This window comes from Taudactylus pleione, unplaced genomic scaffold (genome assembly GCF_031769625.1).
Source record: "Taudactylus pleione unplaced genomic scaffold, aTauple2 ptg000351l, whole genome shotgun sequence".
In the NCBI taxonomy this organism is placed as follows: domain Eukaryota; kingdom Metazoa; phylum Chordata; class Amphibia; order Anura; family Myobatrachidae; genus Taudactylus; species Taudactylus pleione.
Window position 1 is genome coordinate 702522 of NW_028284752.1, and position 21908 is coordinate 724429.

Sequence of the window (21908 nt, forward strand, 5' to 3'; positions counted from 1 at the left end):
CAATCGTATTTCAAGGTGCACACCCACTATTTAACTCCCCTCTGTGAGGACATGGGGGGAGGGATCTAGAGGGAAGTGCAGGGGGCTGTGATCGTGCAAATTGCACCATCGGTGGGACAGGACAATATGACAAAGGATGTAATGAAGAAAATAAGCTAGTTTATGTTAAATATATATTTAGTTTGGCAAATAAACATGTTTTGTACTCATACTCATTGTTTACAAATAAATAGAGTTTTGATTTCTGAACATTTTTCTCTCTTCAAAGTATCCACCCTTAGCGGCAATCACAGCAGTGCAAACTCTGGGCATTCTGTCAGTCAACAGTCTAAAGTTTCAGCTCTGATTGCAGCCCCCTTGTAGAAACTCCCAAAGATGATTTTGGCTTGTGTAAACAATTTAGGCCCGTATTCAATTTCTAGTGAAAAGTCCGTTTCCGCATGTTTTTGGCAGAAACTTTTCGCTGATGAAGTCATTTTCGCCTGTTTGACTTTTACCCCATATTCCATTTGGAAGACTTTCCGCCTAGGCAGAAGGTCAATGCAATGTAATAGGCGAAAACGTTTCGCCTATGAATGGGAGGTGGAAAAAAGTGCAGAATTGGGGTTTTGGGGTGCTACGTTGCGGGAAAGCCTTCAGACTTTAAAAAAATACTTAAGGACACCCCAAAAAATGACTTTGAAAAAGGGGGCCAAAAAAAAATGTTGGGGTACAAACTTAAAAACTAGCAAACTTGACCCTGGGGGGGTCCCCAAGTAGGCCCCAAGTGTTTTTTTGATTGCAGATGCTTGCAGAAGGTGGATTTTTCACGATTTTTCAACTTTACTTTAGCAACTTTTAAATATGCTGACCACCATTTTCAAGTACCTCAAATTTGCTGGGATAAGTTATTTTCTGGGAAAAAAGCTCCTAAATACTATTCTGCATCAGAGCCAGTTTAAAAACACCAAATACCTTCAGCAAGCCAAATCGGGGAGTACCATAGGTAACCCGCATGTCAGAGCTGATTGGGGGGTTGTCAGGCTGATTTCCCCAAAAATGACAGTACTTTTCGCCTGTTTAAGTTTCGCCGGGTCCCGTTTCGCGTACTTCCATATTGAATACAGGGTAAAGCAGGGATGGCCGCGATACTTTTCCGCCTGCAGAACAGGCGAAGTAGGCGGAAAGTCCGGGCTGCGAAAAAGTATCGCGGCTCGGCTCAAATTGAATACGGGCCTTAAGTTCTTTGGACACAAAAGGGCAATTAAACCACTCAAGACAGTTCCAATTAAAGGTTATTAATTATGAAAAGGTAAAAGGGTGTAAGTAAATGATTATAAACAACTGATTATATGAGAATAAGTAACACACTGAATATTATGAAGTATAACTGAAAACAGAGTTTAAATCAACTTATCTAACAATATATATATGAATAATATATATGACCCATTCCATTGATCCAGAAAAGGACCCCACTGTTTGCTAACATACTTGCAAACAGTGGCGCAACTACCATAGGTGCAAGGGGTACGGCTGGTATAGCTGCCTCTGTGGCCCGCCGCTCCCCCTATACCCAGTCATGCACACAAGGTGGGCCAGTCAGTCAGGGCCGTTGAGGGGGCCCCGGGTGTCAGCAATGTTGATTTGGTGCCGGCCCGCCAGCTAGTTACAGCTGGCACACTGGCAGGCAGTCATGGAGTTGCAGTGCCGCCGGTTGCAAGGCAATCAGACCCGGAAGACCACGGAAAACAACTGTGGTGGATGACAGAAGAATTATTTCCCTGGTGAAGAAAAAACCCTTCACAACAGTTGGCCAAATCAAGAACACTCTCCAGGAGGTAGGTGTATGTGTCAAAGTCAACAATCAAGAGAAGACTTCACAAGAGTGAATATAGAGGGTTCACCACAAGATGTAAACCATTGGTGAGCCTCAAAAACAGGAAGACCAGATTAGAGTTTGCCAAACAACATCTAAAAAAACCATTACAGTTCTGGAACAACATCCTATGGACAGATGAGACAAAGATCAACTTGTACCAGAGTGATGGGAAGAGAAGAGTATGGAGAAGGAAAGGAACTGCTCATGATCCAAAACATACCACCTCATCAGTGAAGCATGGTGGTGGTAGTGTCATGGCGTGGGCATGTATGGCTGCCAATGGAACTGGTTCCCTTGTATTTATTGATGATGTGACTGCTGACAAAAGCAGCAGAATGAATTCTGAAGTGTTTTGGGCAATATTATAAGCTCATATTCAGTCAAATGCTTCAGAACTCATTGGAGGGCGCTTCACAGTGCAGATGGACAATGACCTGAAGCATACTGCAAAAGCAACCAAAGAGTTTTTAAGGCTAAAAAGTGGAATGTTATGCAATGGCCAAGTCAATCCTCTGACCTGAATCCGATTGAGCATGCATTTCACTTGATGAAGACAAAACTGAAGGGAAAATGCCCCAAGAACAAGCAGGAACTGAAGACGTTTGCAGTAGAGGCCTGGCAGAGCATCACCAGGGATGAAACTCAGCGTCTGGTGATGTCTATGCATTCCAGACTTCAGGCTGTAATTGCCTGCAAAGGATTTGCAACAAAGTATTAAAAAGTGAAAGTTAGATTTAGGATTGTTTAGTTTGTCCCATTACTTTTGGCCCCTTAAAAAGTGGGAGGTACATATAGAAACCGTTGTAATTCCTACACCGTTCACCTGATTTGGATGTAATTACCCTCAAATTAAATCTGAAAGTCTGCAGTTAAAGCATATCTTGTTTGTTTCATTTCAAAGCCATTGTGGTGGTGAATAGAGGCCAAAATATGAAAATTCTGTCAATGTCCCAATATTTATGCACCTGACTATATGTGTTATTTTTTACCTTTAAGGGGGCTCTTTTCAGATCTTGTTATGTGGCCCACAAAGTTCTAGTTACACACTTGAATGCAAACACAGAGGCTATGGTTTAATATGAACTTGCACGAGTCATCAAGTTTGCTCAGACTGAGGTTAAAAGGATACTTTTGTAGTTTTTTCACAGGTTTTTGGCAGACTGTCAATTTCCACTGGAGCCAGCTCTGGAACCTGTGTAATTTAAGAGTGTCCCCATTTTTAGAGATTGTGTGACAGTGTGTGGCTTTAACGAAGTTCAAACCTAGGCAAAAACCTAATCCTGGTCAAACTACACCACTGTGCCAAATCTGGTGGAGTCGTGCATAAAGGACAAAAAGATAGACAGACAGACACACTTTGTCGCTAGATAGATGATAGATAATCATACTTACCTACTGTATTAGGGTTGCTACAAGTCCCGGTTTTCCTGAGTTTGTACCAGAATTGGGGTCTGTGCCCAGACGTCCCGATGGGATGCCCAAATATCCTGGATTGGTTTCATAGGGAGGGCAGCCGCTGTCACTAAGGGCAGAATAGGCCAAGCAGGAGTGTAAGATGCTCCTGCGACAAATTGTGGTTTCTGGCGCCCAGACAGTGTCCAGGCACCCCCACCACACATCCACCAGACAAGAGCCCGTAGCAGCCTGAACCGGAAGTACCCTGCATTTTCCAAAAGACACGCTGCACCGGCCATCTCACTCCCACCTCCCTGTAGACCACACTGGGCATGCTGCAGCACAGATGGACATACTGTAGACAGCATACCAGCACTCTCCCTGCTGCAGACTGGCTATCACCCTTATGCTGGCCATACACCTACACGACCAGCATAAGATCAGATTCATGATACGATTTCCCTCCGACTCCCTGGAGCTCCCTGGCAGCCCCGGCAGTATGTTTGTTGTTTTTCATAGCACACGATCTGTCGTAAGATCGATCCTGTGTCTCACAGGCTCATAAGGGAAACAGTTATTGAAATTACTTGAATTTCCGCGCGATGGATCGCATGAACAAAATAAACGGCATGATCTGCACACGATACGATGGACAAGATGTGCTGCACATCTGATAAGATCCGATTATAGGAGCTGCGGGAGCGCGCATCGGATTGTATCTTGCTAAAAGAAAATACACGATTTTCACAAGATCCATCTTATGACCCATCGAAAATCGGGCAATCGGCCCGAAATCGTGCAGGTGTATGGCCAGCATTACACAGAGTATCTCTGGTTGAATTGGGCAGAAATGGAACTCCTAAAATCATACTGTTTGACTGTTACATAAGTACAAATCACCACCTGTCTTGATCTGACACGGCCTAATTCAGATAAATGTAAATTGTGATCCGGCTCAACAAAGGTTCCCCAGGTAGCGGGAGCAGCTGAGTACTAGAGATGTCCTTACTCCAAAGGAAGGATGAATGTTGTGTACTAAGCGCTCACCTGATGTTCAGTGGATGGCTAAAAAGGGGGCAGATGCAACTAAACAACATATAAATGAATATGAGTGACCAGATGAGAAATGTATATATGTATGTATGATGAAATGGAGAGAAAGCAGTGAAGAAAAAGGGTGGGGAGGATGAAGGAGGGGGACGATGGGGATGAGAGAAAAAAAATGTAACTGGAAGGAAAGTCTATTGTATCAATGTATCAGTATTTTGTTATTGAGTTCTATATTCAGGCTTTTAGGTGCCATGGTGTTCAGAGTGAAAACCCATTTAATGTTGTGTTTATTCAGATGGTCCCCTCCTCTCTAATTAATAGGTGGTTGTTCTACTGCGATGAAGAATAAACCAGTGGGATCTGGAGTTATGTTTGTCTTTGAAATGCCTGGATACACGGTGATTATCATACTCTATCTTTATGCTTCTTATGTGCTCCTAAACACGGACCATGAGTGGTCTGATCGTTCTGCCTATGCAGGGCCAGATTATAGGTGGGACGTCGTCCAGGGGCCCCCACACATTGCCGCATACATACTTTAACCAGCTCCCGTCAGCAAACAGAAGCAGTGACTGTGCAGGCAGCACATGACCACAGTCACTGATGGACCGTGGCTGCTGGCTAACGATGGAAGCCCTGTCCTCTCACTGACATACTGCCGCGATTAGCGGGTGTATAGGTAAGGGTGGAGCCTAATGTCGTGAATTGTCCGCCCCCATCAGAAGTCTGCATGATAAGGATGGCCATCCCTACTGCATGATGCTGCAAGTCTGAAACAGGTTAGTGTGTGTGTGCTCTGGACCTGATTCAGACGCTAAGAAGCGAATGCTCCTAGCTGGCCGATGTTCACATTCTGCGCATGCATCGCAGTATTCGTGCGCGAACCAGTGTGAAAGCTCGGGGTGCGTTCGCTCGCCGGGCAGACTACCCAGCAGAGTGAGTGACGGAAAGCCGTTTGTGGGTGGTAACAGGAGCAGGCCACTAGTAACGGGGGAGTGGAGGTGCGAACGCAGGCGTGCCTGACTGTCTTAACGCCATTGCAGAGGCGTGCATAATTAACAGGCAGCGTCATAGTACACATCACCTGGTTGAATTTTACACTGAAATGATCACAGTGCTTGCGGCAGGGTATAGTCTACCTCAAGCGCTGCGATCGCATCCGATGGTGCTTGATGTACCAATGTTTTCATGAACTTCCAGGAGATGACGTGCGCAAGTGGGCGTTTTATGAATGGCTGGTGGGCGTCTGCATACACAAAGTGATCGCATGCCAAGACATAGTGGGCGTGCTAATGCCTTGCCGTGCGATCGCATGCCTTGCTGGGCGTGCGTTGGATTTGCATACGCTGGGTGCGAGCGAACGCATCTAGCAAGCGGGTCTGAATGAGCTCCTCTGCCCCTTCCTTCCTCTCTCCCTATCCCCTCCCTCTCTTTCTCTCCCTCTCTTCCTTCCCATCCTCTCTACCTCCTTTTCTCTCTTTCCTCCTATCCTCTCTCTCCCCTATCTCTCCCTCATGACTTCTCTCTATCTCCTTTTCCCTGTCCCCTCTCCCCCCCCCCTCTTGTTTTCTCTCTCTCCCTCTATTTTGCTGCCCTCCGTTCCTCTCTATGGGGCCCATTTATCATTATATATTTGAGGTTTAATCCCCAAAACCACAAATATTAAGTTTCCCCCGGATGTATTAAGGAGGGATCACAGCAGGTATCTCCAATACCTGCTGCGATCCCTCCATTCCCGCAGGCAGCCCCATCCCCCATAGGTTTCTGTGGGGGATGCGATGCTGCCAAATTTACCAACATTATTGGCATCCGCTTATGAGCTACACTACGCATAATTATCCGGCGAAGGGTTCCTCCGGAAACCTCACCTGCAATGGTGGCTGTACGTGTGCAGTCAGCATGACTGCACATGCGCAGCAGCCCCCGTAGCTCTCCGGGCACATCGCAGGGATGGGCTCCTGTTAGAACCCGTGTCCCTCCATGTGCCGGATAATACATTGAGTGGGTAATGTCATGCCCGGATCACATTGTAAACATTAATAAATGGGGGTATATATCTCACTACCTCTCTCCCTTTCTCCACCCTCTTTATCATTCTGTCTCCCTCTTCATCTCTCTATCCTTCCTTCTCTCTCTAACGCCCCACTCAATATCCTGCGTTTGCCCCTGGCAGTGTACTAGATCATATCTGTTATGCTGCCGGCAGTCGGTTCCCAGCAGTGTTGCAGACATGACGTAGTATGCTGCGACCTTGACAGTCAGTGGAGAGACCAGAGACAAGGTAAGGGCATAGTAGTCGAAGCATGAGGCCGTGGCAATATTATTACAATTACAACTTAGTTTCCCAAGGGCCCCCACAAGCCTTAATCTGGCCCTGTGCCTATGTATTCTGATTCAGAGATGAACGGTATTGCACAGCCATAGGTAAGCAGCTGTGCAATGCTGTCCGACTAAAATACAAATGCAGCAGGTGTCTATAGGAAATAGACACCTCCTGCTGGCATCTGCAAAGTCCTTAGACGCTGCCTTTGGTCACCATTGCGATGGCTTTGGCCAAGCTGCATAAGATGAAATTTACTGTCTAGCCATCGGAACAGCACAGCTGGGTCCAGGAAGTCTGTGTCCGACGAAGCAGACTCTGGGCTCATCACATCTCCAAAACGGGGACATAGCTTCCCACAGCTAGAAACACTGGTGAGCAGGGAAACGCTGTATACTTCTGAGCACACCAGCTCTACTACTGTGGATTATGGGCCTTACATTGACCGGCAACTGTCAGTAAATTGCATTGCTACAGCCACTGTGTTCCTTATTGTTTATTTAAAAATAAATAAATCTGATTTGAATCAATATATTGGTGCATCAGGGGGGTGAAATATAGCAACACCAATATATCTATACATATATAGACATATATGATCATGAACACTCTGAGGTGCATTTCATATTATTTATGTCCATAATATATTGCCAAATATGTTAAACTATCCAACTGCAATATATGTAATAAAGCATATATCATTGTTATGTTGTCAGTGTTGTATAACCGTCCCCTGGTTACAGCAGCAGTTGGCCCCACCCCCTTACGTCATCTCCACCAGTTCCGGCACGGCCCCGCCTCTTTTCTGTTTCCTTTGTGTAATGGGACGTCACGTCAGGACTACATTTTTGCGGAGGTATACAGTTACTGGGTATTAACGCACCACGGTTCCCCCTTCAGTACCGGTCAGGAGTACATTTTAAGCTACTGACAGACCCAGACACCTAACGCTGAGTTCCGGGCCGGGCCATAAGCGGAGAGCTGAAAAATACACCCGTTTACCTAATGGGGTGTGACGTCATATCCGGAAGCAACAGCCATGGCTGAGTCAGCCAATCACAGATCACTGGCGGTTTAAATGCCCTGAGCTGCTGGTGCAGGGTGATAGAGGGGCAATTTAAAGCTTGGCATCCCTGGGACTAAAGGCTTTGAAGATCTGGGGCAACAGGCGGTTTATAATCCAGGGCACGATGGGCACACAGGAGACAGGTCAGTGTGATTGGTGATAGCCATTATTTACTTCTATTCTCACCACATCAGGAGCAGGAGGGGCACCCACCATAGATTAAGATTACCCTGGGACAGGGCAAGCCAATGTGACCTGTTTATGTTTAGGGACTGCCAGGGGAGAGTTACAGTTCATAGCTGCTACATTGACATGCATCTGAGCCTGGTCTCTTCTTAACATAAAGAAAACTGTGGTTATCTTGCACAGGAGTATTCTGGTGGAATAAATTTAAGGTAATGATAACCAACTAATAATTTCTAATAAAGAGCCAAACGTCGCTCATAATAGTAGTAGTTGGTGGTGCTCCCTGGGGGTTTATAGTATGAATGAATATTGAAATTATATTGATGCAAAAAGAGGTAGCATAAACCGTAAGGAAGAACCCTTTTGGGGGCACTGCTTGTAAACAAAAATGGCTTTGTATATAGAAAACAATGAATGTATGTGAATTTATTAAAACATAGATTTTCCTAGGTACCTTAAAATATATAATGGAGCACAAATATTCAAAATTTAAATCGCATTACAGGTGATAAAGGTATTGCTGAACAAAAAAAAATTATAATTTAAGGCGGTATTAAATTAGTTTTGCATCCGCAACAAAGTTTTGCCTGCCGGACTTTTCGCCTACATCGCGTCTTTTGGACGCGGAAACTTATCGTGCGCGTCCCCGCTATTCACCATATTCAATTCCAAAAGACGTGAAAACGGCGACCCTTAAAGTCAGAACAGAAGGAAAGTAGTGTCAGAATCGGGGGAAATCAGCCTGAACCCCCCCCCAAAAAAGATGCAGGAACATTGGGGATCAATGTAGCAGTGCCCGAGTAGTCCTAATAAAACTATTTGGGGTACTTAAGTTGGTTCAATAGCCTCTAATTAGCGTCTTTGCACAAGTGGTGTAGAATGGCATAAAGCAGTATTTTTTTGAGAAAATAAGTAGTCCTGGCAAATTTGGGGTACCTAAAAATGGGTGCTAGCATCTTTTAATGTCTCTAAAGTGAAGTTTTAATAAAAATGAAATTCCTCCGTCATAAAAGCATCTGCAATCCCCAAAACACTTGGCCCCTTCTTAGAGCACCCCCAGAACATTATTTTGCTAGTTTTTGAAGTTGTCCCCCCACTTCTTGCTTTTTCACCCCAAAATGAAAGTACTTTTTTGGAGCGTTCTTACGGGTTTTTTTTTCAAGGAATTTTTTGACGCAGTTGTCCTTTTGAGGGTTCTAAGGGTTTTTGAGGGTTCAAGGGTCATAGTGGTTTCCCCACCTTTGCACCCCAAAATAAAAAATAAAAAAATTTCTCCTGCTATTCAGAGGCAAATCTTTTTCGCCTATTACATTGCATTGACTTTCCGCATACGCAAAAAGTATTTGGAATTGAATACGGAGATAAGCTTCCAACCGGTGAAAAGTCGCAATCGGCGATACTTTTTCATGGATCTTGGCTTTCGCGTCTAATTGAATACGGCCTTTAATTGTAGAATTTTTCTACTGATCTAAATTTCATTTGGGTTATAATAATGGTGCATACACACAGGACGAGCGTCAACGATAACGATATCGTTAAACGATCTCCCCGGGTGTTCTGGATGATCGATATTGATCATCTAGCACACCACGAACCTACCAATGACCCGCGATTAATGATCACAGGTCCCTATAGTAACCTGGTCCATATCGACCAGGTTGGCCTGCATGCACGAGCGATGGACGTTATTGTCCGTACATGCCTATGCTGGTTGTTCGGCACCGAAAAATGCACGATATTAACAATACGATCGTTATCGTTCATATCGTCCATTTTCATCGTACCATGTGTACGCACCATAAATTGCTCTTCTATAGGTGAAAATATTATAGTTTCCCTAAGATCAATCTATTCGAAAAAACAAAAATAAATATTATTCTGGTTTTGTTGCAGGGAGAGGGTTTTATCCTATTCATAAAGATTAAACATACATAATGAACAAACTGTTGATCCATCATCTAGTCTATGATCACAAAACTTTAGTACACTAAGGGGCCTATGTATTAATAATTGCGGCACTGCCGCGATTCTTAACGTTCCATCTCGTCGGGAATATTTTAGTTTTTAATGAACATATCCCAGCTATGTACTACTGGGAACTCGCAGGGACAGCAGTTGCGGTAACCGCTGTCTCCGCTAGTTATATCTCTGGCATTTTGGAGAACTCTTTCACAGAAGTGAAAGACTTCCCCGGGGGAAGCTGACACTGCACATGTGCACAGTGTCAGCTTCCGGGACTGGCTGGGGGCTGCGAGAGAGGGATCGAAAGATCTCTCTTCTTCCCAGGGAGCCTCTATAGACAAATCTGAAGATGGTGTAAACTACCAGGGCTAAATTCCGAAAAGCTTTGCTTTTTGGAGTTTAGTGCATAGGGGGCAGATCGTAGTCCCCATTGATGATAATAATGGGGACTGCAATCTGAAGTGCTTAGCACTTTGCAGGAGATTTCTGTGAAATAGTACGTACGATCAATACATAAAATGTCTTGATACATAGGCCCCTAAATTTGCTAATGTCTTCTTGTTCTTGTAGCTGATCATAACCAGTTTCTCCCCTGAGCATATAAATATTTCCAGTATCAGAATAGTATTTGCCACAGCTAATAATCTACTGTTGCAAATTTCATAGAAATGGATGCAGTTATGGGGTGTGGGTAAAAGCCGGAAACATAGTAAATGCATTGAAAAAGCCGGAAACCATGTAAAGTGTATGGAAAAAGCCAGAAATCTTTCTAAATGCATTGAAAAAGCTGGAAATCATATTAAGGGGGGTGTTTATCAAAGACTGGCGAGAGAGACAATTGTGAGAGATAAAATACTAACCAATCAGCTTCTAACTTACATTTTACAAGCGTTGTTTGAAAAATGACAGGAGCTGATTGGTTAATACTTTTTCTTTCACAGTTTTATCTCTCATCAAGCTTTAGTACATAGACCCCTAAATGCACTAAAAAATACGGAAACCACAGTAAACATATTGAGAAAGCCGGCTTTTAAATCTATTTACTATGATTTCCAGCTTTTTCAATGCAATTAATATGGTTTCCGACTTTTTGAATACACTTTACATTGTCTCCGGCCTTTTCAATGCATTTACTATGTTTCCGTATTTTACCCTCTTCCAAGGACAAGTGTATAGTAGTGTGTTATTTTGCATAATCAGTTATAAAGCAATATTAGAGGTGTCAAGTTTGTATGTACCAAAAATATATTAATTTTAAGGTGATCTGTTTAGTTAGTGAAAAGTTTTATTCATTTTGTTACTTCTGTTACGACATTGTCATTTTATTATTTGATTGTATGGTATGTAATGAAAGCAAGTCATGCCTCTTGTTGCCTTGTCTTTGTCAACTGTGCAGTGACTTCTTATGGGTCATTCCATGTGACCCATGTTACATTTCATGTTCATTTTTAGAAGTTTAAATGCACCACACACACAAATGAAGCTGAAATTCAACATTTTAAAAATATGATAATATATGGTGTAGGTAGTCATAATTATTGCTTAGAAGCAGAAAAAAAGTAAGCTCTTAGTAGTTACATTTTATTGTTTATATGCGTGACTCATGTTACAACGGAATGGACATAGGAACTGAGGGGCCTTATATATTTATTTAAACCTGCTCTCCTAATTATTTTTACAATATGATTGTTATGCTATTCACCTTTTAAGACCCTAAACTTATGATTGACACACAAACAAAAACCTGAATGTTAACCAAACTATACTTAAAACTCTGTATTCACCTCTCTGATGTCCTTGATCTCACCTGGGTAACTCTCCATCATATTCAACATAGGACCAATCACGAACATTCACTACATCATCTAAAGTCACTGTAACAGTCACATTAAGTTCATCAGTAGAAAGAAATAAGTTTGAAAATGTATTGGCTTCTGCTGTGATACAATTTAATTTGGAATGACCTTTATACTCTTTCATATTTTCTGTATAGACTGGGAGACTATTGCCAACAACCTGCTGTACAAATGCCATCTTAATTTACAAGTCAGTGACTTGAAGTACTGTGATGCACACGTCTTTGTTGCACTGTATGAGAATATTTTAGGAGAGAAAGTGCCTGGTAAGTAATGGCTTATATGATTAATATAAAATGGTGAGATGTCATGTGAATTTATATAGTCTACATTTTATAGGGTTCATTCACCTGTGCATAGTTTTATTGTAAAGGTTCTGTTAAGTTCCGAGAATGGCCCAGAATTCCGAATAGAGCATGTTACTGAATAGGTTGGGGTCTATTGCATTTTCACATTTATCGATCAAAGCAGAGACTTCCATGGGACAAACAGCAGACTTGATGCTGGCACACCTGTGTGAAGGACCTGAGGGGACTAACCTGGTAGTAATGTAAGTGTATGCTTTCCACAGATTTTATTGCCAACTCTCAAAGCCCAGAAGATGACGCTCACAACGTCCAGTCTGTGATCGACTCGCTTGCTCTTGACTATTTGCAAGTTAGTCTGTCTCATATAACAGGTAATTATAGGGACTACTGGGGATTAACTGGTAATCAAATATGTCATCTCTTGTCCAATAGGTCTGTAGTAAATGTGAAAATTATTATAGTATAATTATTATCAGTTATTTATATAGCGCACACATATTCCGCAGCGCTTTACAGAGAATATCTGGCCATTCACATCAGTCCCTGCCCCAGTGGAGCTTACAATCTATATTCCCTATCACATGCGCACACACATACACACTAGGGTTAATATTGTGTTGGGAGCCAATTAATCTACCAGTATATTTTTTGAGTGTGGGAGGAAACTGGAGTACCCGGAGAAAACCCACGCAAGCACAGGGAGAATGTACAAACTCCGCACAGGTAGGGCCATGGTGGGAATCGAACCCATGACCCATTATTTTTACAGCAATTTTGGAAATGTCGACTAAAAGTTTTTTTTTCTGCACATTTCTCTGTATTTTATTTATAAAGGGAGACTGCCTGTCTTGTTTTTGCGCTAATAAAATGGATATATTAGCCCATTTACATACTGTTTATCGAATGGCACATTATATCGGGTTGTAGCAAGGTAAAGCTTATAAATGTGTCGTTAACCTAACAATAAGGTATGTTTTTAAATAAAATGAAAACTAAACCTGCACACCTTTTTTAATAGGTAATATCTTGCTAAATATCCACCAGATTGCAAATCTCACATACTTTTCTTCTGACCCATCTAATGCGATTATTCCTAACCTAATTCTGTTCCAGAATCCTTATAATTGGGATATCCACTTATTGATAAAACTTTGGTATTCCTCTTCCACATCTACAATGTGGCAAATGGAGGGGAGGTATGCTTCACCTCCACGTTACCTGAGTCTGGGGTCTGATTGTGCTGTGAGCTTGCCATTTTGTCTATACCTCTCCAGTAAATTTTAATTTTCCAAGGCAAAGAGGCTTCTCCCTGGTCCCTGAACCCAGCAGAGCGCATGGTGGTTCTTTCTACGTCACAGCTCTGTTGCCTCACAAGCACAGTGAAGCGAACGTAAGAAGCCACTTAGGGAGCAGTGGATATTTGCACACAGTGGGCCTGATTCAGAGCCGGACCCTCTGACAGAGCGCTCGCTCTGAATCGGGGCCGTCGTTCTTTTTTTTTCAGAGAGGCTTCCTGGCCGCTCGCATAGCTGTGGGTGACCACCCACAGCTATAGCGAGCGGCCAGGAAGATGGTCGCGATGGTCAAGACCATCGCGACCATCGGGCTTGCGACGAGACCCTTGTGGTAGGGTCTCGTTGCCGCAAACCCTAGAGTGCTTTCGGCTCTACCAGAGCCGAAAGCACTCCCACTGCACTTGTGATGTCAGTGGGGCCAGCCCCAGATGGTAGGCGTTCCCATGGGAATGCCTCCATCTGGGCAGCCACGCCCCCAGCCCGCCCACCAAAGGGGGCGTGCGGTCACTCAACATCGACAGCACGCCCCCTTTGGTACGAGACCTGGAGCGACGGTTTGCCCGTCGCTATCCGGGTCTCGTGCATGCGCACTGGGCCACCATCGACCCGCTTGCGAGCGGGTCTGAATCAGGCCCAGTGTACACAGACTTTTTGGCTGAATGTTGGCCTGAATTGCTCCTGCCTTGTGTGTATGGAACTAAATGTGTATATTCAACCCTATGTAGAGCTGCACTCCCCTATTCACATCCTGTGTTTGATACCCATAATCGGCATCGGTGCACACTTGCACCATCTGTTTACTAGGTTTTTTTTTTCTTAAGTTTGTACACCCAACACGGGAAATCTGTTGAGTTCACAAGTGAAACGTAGTTAACCTAATAATCCACTTTGATCTTTTTGCAGGAGAGAACATTGTCCGAGGGGACACAGAGTCCATCAAAAATCTCCTGGAAATATTTGATGGCTTGCTGGAATATCTGACCGAACAGATCAGCGAAGCTTCTTCCCAGAATGAAGGTGAGTCACAGAGACCTGCAGACTGGAATGGTACACTGGGACCTCTGCATCACAAAAACTTCTTCAGTACATTGGGCGCACTGCATCATGGAAGATACTTCTACCTTTGATCGTCATATAACTGCCTGGGATCCCCTTTCCTTTCTTGCATGTGCTACATAAATGTGTTTACTCTATGTCCAGATGCACTACAACTCTTTACATATAAGTATTAACCTATGATGCAATGTAATGCAGCACTGGTGTCTTTTTTTGGACTATTGGGGAAAGGACTGATGCGTAAGACAGCCTTCCAGCAATATTGGATAGTTTTGCTAACCCAGGAGGCAAACACTGTAATGGAACTTGTTGTTGGCCAGTGTAATAAGCAAAGAGGTACTGACCAGAAGCATAAGCAATACATGGTAACAAGCCTGGTGCTGGTAGCAGTTACTCTCCTACAACAGACTAAGAGCCGTATTGAATTTGAGCCGAGCCGCGTTAAGTTAACCCTGACTTCGCCTGCTTTGGAGGCGGAAAAGTATCGCGCGTGTGCACGCTAAAACTGCATCGGTGCACGAATCACACTGTGAGTGGCTCTTTTGGCCAATTGGCACTACTAAGAGAGCTCCATAATGACAAATTGCTATAAAGAGTATTGGAGCAGGATGAAAGTGAGCCCTTCCTGTTACAGCAGCAAAAGCTAAAATACACAATGCCGCCAATCTTTGCATGCTTACTGGGACACAAGTTGCCCTGATAGCTTGTGTTTCTACTTCAGGGTCCATAGGCTCCACAGGGAGACCCTGCGGTATAGGTGATGATGTGGTCATCCGGGCACCACGCAGTTACATTTTTCTCCCAGGATGCACTGGGTCTCCCTCCTATACCCCGCCATCGGGGCAAAGAGGCTCCTCCGGTACGGATCCGGGGATCTCGGCGGGCCTCCGGGGTTTTGGCTAGCAGGGACCCCGGAGGATTCCTGGACTGCGGCCGGGCGCTACGGGGAGCAGGCAGGTGGTGACCCGCTGAGATGCAGTCTTTTCCTCCATGGCCGGGTGGACTTTCTGGGGACGACGGCGGGTGGAGATAGGCACTGAGTCCTGTGCTTCCATTAGACCACCTGGGACACATGCTGGCTTAGTAAGGGCGCGAGTCCAGCGTCCCAGGGGTTAATTGATGGCCAGGGGAGGCTTCCTTCCCTGTCTTAACAGCCGACTCCTCCCCATAGCTATGCGCGCCTTTCCTCGACGGTCTGGCTACACTGAGCTGCTCTCCTCGGGCCACGCCACCTCTGAGTAATCCAGCGGACATTTTCTTGGTAATGTCGCAGTCTTTCTGGCCAGAGTGCTCCCCGTCCCCCTGCATACCTCTCCCTTTTGGGTCAGTGTATGCAGCACTATTACCTACCAGACACTGTGTAGTTGATTATAGTGGCATTGTGCAGGTTCATTTCTGCATTGTATGTGACTTATGCTAGCGATGTCTGTGTCTATTTTTTTTTTTCCCCCACAAACTGTCAGTACAAAACTGTAATTTCTATCTCTGATTTAATGCCCTTCTTACAGATGTAGTCAGGGTGTTTCTGATATCTCTCATATATAAAGCAAAGTATTTGTGAGAGTTGTCACATACTGTTGTACGTTGCACTCTGCCATATCTGAGCAGTAAGCTCCTGCAGCTTGCCCAAGCATCAGACGGGACTAGTAATTTGCCTTCCTAACTAGTGTGTGTGTATGTATGTATGTGTGTGTGTGTGTGTGTGTATATATATATATATATATATATATATATATATATATATATATATATATATATACATATACATATATACAATCTCATACTCACACACACTTATTGGTGGCATTAATAGTGCGATATTGCCCTACAGCTACGCTGGGAGAGACAATACTGTGCGCTCTGCTATGTTTCAGGTCAGGTGCTGCAGGTTTATGTGAGGAGGAGATGATGCAGGATGGATTAGGTGGTATAGTCTACCAGGCCCTTCTAATGTCCCGGTACCTGTGCAGGAACCCCCTTGGGCTTCCTATTATCTCAGGTCCTGGCTACTATTGCGGGATGCTTAGCGGTGCCAGCTGTTTTCCCCACTATGGGGTTACCACAGCAGTCGGTTTGTTTTTCCCTCTCGGGGATTGCCACAACAGATTACTGCTATATAGATTCCTCCTGTGTCCCCGCCAGGGGTAGATGGCGGCTACCTCCTACTGCTCTCCAGACTAGTTGCAGGAGGAGAAAGCCGCTAAGCCATCTAGGCGTTCTCTGGTGTCATCATAGTCCACACAACTCTGACTGATGACGGAGATGGAGACTCTGTTTGGAGTTACTATTCCTGCTTTGGTGTGAAGTATCGGAGCCGTCTGGGTCATAGAGGATAATGAACCAGCTCCTCTGTTCAAGCAGGCTCTGTTTGTACAAATAAAGGGCTGCTTCTGCGGAATTCCCTTTACCGGATCAATTAGTTGATCGCAGGGCTACAGCCTGGCGAACGCCCGGTATGAGGTATCAACCTTATTGACGTTTGGCTGCGTGTTATATATTTCCTGAAGTTTCTTGCATGAAATGGAACTCATCCTCTGCAGTGGCTTCACATGTAATATGGTTAATTACAAGTGCTGCGTTACTTATGCCTTCCATTTCTTCACTGAAGGTTAGGAAGGTGGAGGTTTGCCAGAAGTCTATATTCATTCCCTCAAATGCTTCTAGGCCTCAGACGTTTTTTGGTTGGTAACATCAGAGATGCAGCCACACATTAGGAAGGCTGTTTGATATCACTCTCCTGACTTTTAGTATCTCTGTGGCGGCTTGCCGTTTCCTGTGGTGGCATTTTTGGAGAGCAGATGGTGATTCCAAGAAAAGGCCTACAATGCTTCCCATACACCGGAGTATTGTTCTGTCCTGACATGGACAGGATTGTTGACAAGTCGGCGGTTTAATTCTGCGATTTTGCCTTCGGCTGCGGCTTCAGCGAAGCCTTGCACCTTCTCATTTCGATCCTTACGTCCTCAAGTTTAGCCCACAGGTCAGATCTTCCCAAGGCCGTCAGCTCCAGTAGGGCTGTCAAAACTACGAAACTGACATGGAAGGAGGATGTCTTGTACTCCAGGCCTGAGGATAAACCCTCGGTCTAATGTTATGGGCCTCCCTCTGTGGGATATCATGGTGGGAGGCCGCCTTCTTCTGGTTACCCAGTGTTGTTTTCGGACCACCATAGACACCTGGGTAAGAGAAGTAGTCTCTCACGGGACGACATGGCCTTACAAATCCAGAAAGCCATACGATCCTTGCTACAAGCAGAAGTCCTAGTACCAGTCCCGTTGTCCCAGAGGGGAACAGGTTGTTAATCCAAACTTTCTGGTCCAAAATCCAAACGGATCCCAGCCTCTCCTCAATCTTAAGTCCCTGAACAAATTCCTCAGGGTACCTCGGTTCAGGGTGGAAACCCTACGCTCAATAATAATGGCTATGGAACCTGGGGATTTCATGGTGTCTCTCGATATTCAGAATGCATGCCTGCATATTCCACTTGCTTCGGCTCACCAGCTTTTTCTCCGGTTTGCTGTACTGCAATAACATTTCCAGTTTCGGGCTCTGCCCTTTGGCCTATCTACTACACCTCGGGTGTTTACCAAAGTTATGGCGGTAATGGCAGCCCATCTGCGGCGGCAGGGTGTCCGCCTGTTACCATTCCTGGATGACCTTTTATTGTTGGCAGGGTCTCCACAGGGACTTCACCACCACCACCTACAGCTGCCTATATCTATGCTACAGATGTACGGGTGGTTAATCAATTGGAAGAAGTCCTCCCTGCTACCATCCCTAAAGGATGCTACATCTGGATTCACAACAGCAGTGGATCTTTCTGTCTATGGAAAGGATCTCCACTTTGCTGACGCAAGTATGCAGATGCCTCCACAGTCGCCGAGTGTCCTTCCACTCAGCAATGCTGTTACTGGGTTCCTTAGTGTCGACGTTCGACATGGTGAAATATGCCCAGTTTCATTCCCAGCCTCTGCAGAAATTGATCCTCTCCAGGTGGGACTGATTACCCCACTGGATAAAGCAAACGATGGTGCTCTCTCCGGAGGTGCTTCTTTCTCTTGCTTGGTGGCTGTAGACTGGCCATCTCACCAGGGGGCGCCCCTTTTGGATTCCGGTCTGCATCCTTCCTAAAGGTGCCTAGGTTCAGAATGGAAACCCTTAGCTCCATCATCCTAGCTATGGAGCCTGGGAACTTTATGGTATCGCTGGATATTTAGGACACGTACCTTTAGCTCCCTCTCATCAGCGTTCTCTCTGGTTTGCTATACTACAGCAACTCTTCTAATTTCATGGCTTTGGACTGTCCACAGCTCCACGGGTGTTTACCAAAACTATGGCTATTATGGCGGCCCACCTGCGTGGTCAGGGTAGCAGTTGGATGCCCTATCTGGACGACCTCCTGCTCTTAGCAGGATCCCCAGAGGTGCTTCAAAGCCATCTACAGCTAACCATTGCTTTCCTTCTCAAGCACTGATGATTAATCAACTGGAAAAAGTCCTCCCTGAACATCTTACAGAGAATGATTCATCTGGGAGCCCTGCTGGATTCTCAGGATTAGAGAATCTTTCTGAAATCAGACAAGATCTCCACACTTCAACTACGAGTGCACAGATGTCTTCACAATCGCCGAGTGTCGATCCACTCAGCAATGCAAGTTCTGGGATCCATGGTGTCCACCTTCAACATGGTAGAATATGCTCCGTTCCATTCCAGGCCTTTGCAAAGGCTAATACTCTCCAGATGGAACGGGTCAACAGATCGGATCAAAGCTCAGACGATGGTGTGTCTGTCTCTATCTTGGTGACTACAAACATCTCATCTAACCAAGGGTCACCCCTTTTGGATCCCGGACTGGGTAATTTAACAACGGACGCCAGTCTCTGGGGTTGGGGCGCAGTGACAGGTCCACGCTCATTTCAGACGGACAGCAGAGGAGTCTGCCCTGCCAATCAGCATATTGGAACTTCGAGCGGTCTTCAGGGCCCTGCAGCAAGCCGGACTCATACTTCACGGAAAGCCCATGCAAGTTCAGGCAGGCAACACCACGACATGGCTTGCTTCAACCAACAAAGAGGAACTCTAAGTCAGGCAGAAATGACGGAGGTGTCACGCTTTCTGACATGGGTGGAAGGTCATCTCCCAGCCATATTAGCAGTGTTCATTCCAGGAGTTCTCAATTGGGAAGCGGACTTCTTCATCCGTTACGACGTGCATCCCGGGGAATGGTCTCTTCGTCAAGAAGTATTTCAGCTCCTAGTGGACAAGTGGGGCTTTCTGGACGTAGACCTCATGGTCTCCCGACACAATCACAAACTGCCAGTGTGCGGGTCCAGGACAAGAGACACCAAGGCTCTCTTGGTAGACACTCTGTCAGTCAAGTGGACCTTCCAGTTTGCGTACCTGTTTCCTCCAATCTCCCTTCTTCCTCGAGTACTTGGGAAGTTCAAACGAGAGGAGGCCCTGTCCTGCTGGTGGCTCCAGCGTGGCCCAGACGTCACTGGTACTCAGATCTTCAGAGTTTCTCCACTGACACTCCGTTGTTGTTGACCCAACGTCCGGACCTGTTGTGTCAAGGTCCTTGCCTTTACCCATAAGTGGGTCATCTGTCTTTGACGGTGTGGCTCTTGAGTCAATCTTGCTAAGGTCAAAGGGTTTTTCTGGCTCTGTGTGGTTAACGCCATGCTCAGAGCGCATAAACAGTCCTCTGCCTGGATTTACCACAGGGTGTCGTCCCAGAGGTTACGACCCCCAGGTATTTCGGATATCCAGTGTTTTGGCTTTCCTGCAGGCGAGTTTGGATCTTGTTCTCCGCCTTGCTTCACTGAAGGTGCATGTATCTGCTCCAGTAATGGTTCCAGCGAAGGATTTTTCCTCTTCCTGATATCCGCGCTTTCCTACAGGGTGTCTTTCGCATTCAGTCTCCCATTGTCCCTCCAGTGGCGCCTTGGTATTTGGCTGTTGTCCTTAGGGCCCTCCATTTGAACACCTGGACTTAGTGGATCTCAAATGGCTTGCAGCTAAGTCTGTTTTTCTTTTGGCTATTGCTTCTGCCAGAAGAGTGTCAGACTTGGGGGCTCTCTCTTGCCGTTACCCATTTCTTGTCTTTCACCAGGACAGGATGGTGCTTCGGTCTCGCCCTGGGTGCCTTCCTAAGGTGGTTTCTTGTTCCCACATTAATGAGGAAATTATTGTACCAGCCTTTAATTCTCCAGACCTCTTGGCAGGTGAGGCCTCTTTGAATTTGGCACGTGCCCTCAGGTGTTCTGTGGACCATACCAGTTCCCTTCGGAAGTCAAACTCCTTGTTTGTACTCTGGCTGGCCATCCCTTTTTGTGGAATCCACAATGTACACACTTTGGCTAGATGGCTTTGCATGCCGATCTCTGAGGTTTACACTCGTGAGGGCCTTCAGTGCCACCCTCTGTTACTGCTCATTCTACTCGGTCTGTGGGTCCTTCGTGGGCAGCTCGCCATGGCGCCTCGCCTGTTTTAGCTTTGTAAGGCTTCGCTTTGGTCACCAGTTTTCCGTCTCCTTTTTTTTGTGTATGTGACTTTTGAGTGTTCCAGACTTTCTTCTCTCTTTTCTCCTCCTCTGGCTTGCTAGGAAACTGAGGTGCTTCTGGCCCTGGGGGCAGGGTATAGGAGGGAGACCCAGTGCATCCTGGGGGAAAAATTTAACTGTGGTTCACCTATACCCCAAGGTCTCCCTGTGGACCCTAAGAACTTCGTAGAAAGAGAGATAACAAAGGTAAGGTCTTACCTTAACTCATTTTCATTAAATTGTACAGGAAGCTTAGTCACCAAGGTGTTTATTTTACCAGAAGTACCTTTCACCAGATGGAGATGAAAAAGTAATTGTCCAAACACAGATGACTCTCTCATGAAAATATTAATTGTCCTTCAGCTGATGCTTGCCATAAGAAACCAATAGTCCACTGTAGGCTGGAGCTTCTGTATAAACCGTCACACTGCATGTTGCTAGCGTGGCACTCCTGACTTTCAGATTAGGTGTTTATCTTTTCTTCTTGTGACCTTCTATGCCATATTTATTCTAGGTGAGTATGCATGAATGTGAGTATGCATGCATGTATGCTTTTAATAAAACTTTTCTTTCTCGGTGTGTGTGTCTGTGTCTTGTGGTTATTTTATTTATTTTGGTTCTCCAAGTACCAGCATGCGGGGGAGGCTTGCTGGGACCTGTAGTCCTCACCTCCCCAGGGATCCCCGGCCTGGGCTGACTAGCGGTCAGGTCTAATGTTTTGGCCGGGAGACCTGGTGAAAGGTTCCCCTGGCTGTGACATTACACCCCCACTAGAAATAGTCCAGTGCTGGTTGTGGAAAATGCAGGAGACCCTTATTCATTTTTTCCCGGCATTTCCACAACCAGGACCGGCTCAGCAGAGCCTTGTGCTGGTTCTTAAAATATTGGGGAACCCTATGCATTTTTTACCCTGTATTTTAAGAACACGGACAGGCTCTACAGAGCCCGGCGCTGGTTATGCTTGTGGGAAGGCCACACGTGTTTTTTTTTTTTTTTTTTTAACTGCTTACTT

At 45.4% G+C, this 21908-nt stretch overlaps 1 protein-coding gene across 3 annotated transcripts in view; it reads left to right on the forward strand.

Moving 5' to 3' along the window:
- Positions 1-7440: 7440 nt before the first annotated feature.
- Positions 7441-21908, forward strand: part of CEP95 (centrosomal protein 95) — a 51860-nt gene continuing 37392 nt past the window's right edge. For all 3 annotated transcript variants that reach the window (XM_088444194.1, XM_088444197.1, XM_088444196.1), the window contains exons 1-4: positions 7441-7835; positions 11834-11962; positions 12268-12375; positions 14203-14316. In XM_088444194.1, coding sequence (XP_088300320.1) covers positions 7817-7835; positions 11834-11962; positions 12268-12375; positions 14203-14316 — 370 coding nt within the window. In that variant the 5' untranslated portion in view covers positions 7441-7816. The remainder of the gene's footprint in view (positions 7836-11833; positions 11963-12267; positions 12376-14202; positions 14317-21908) is intronic.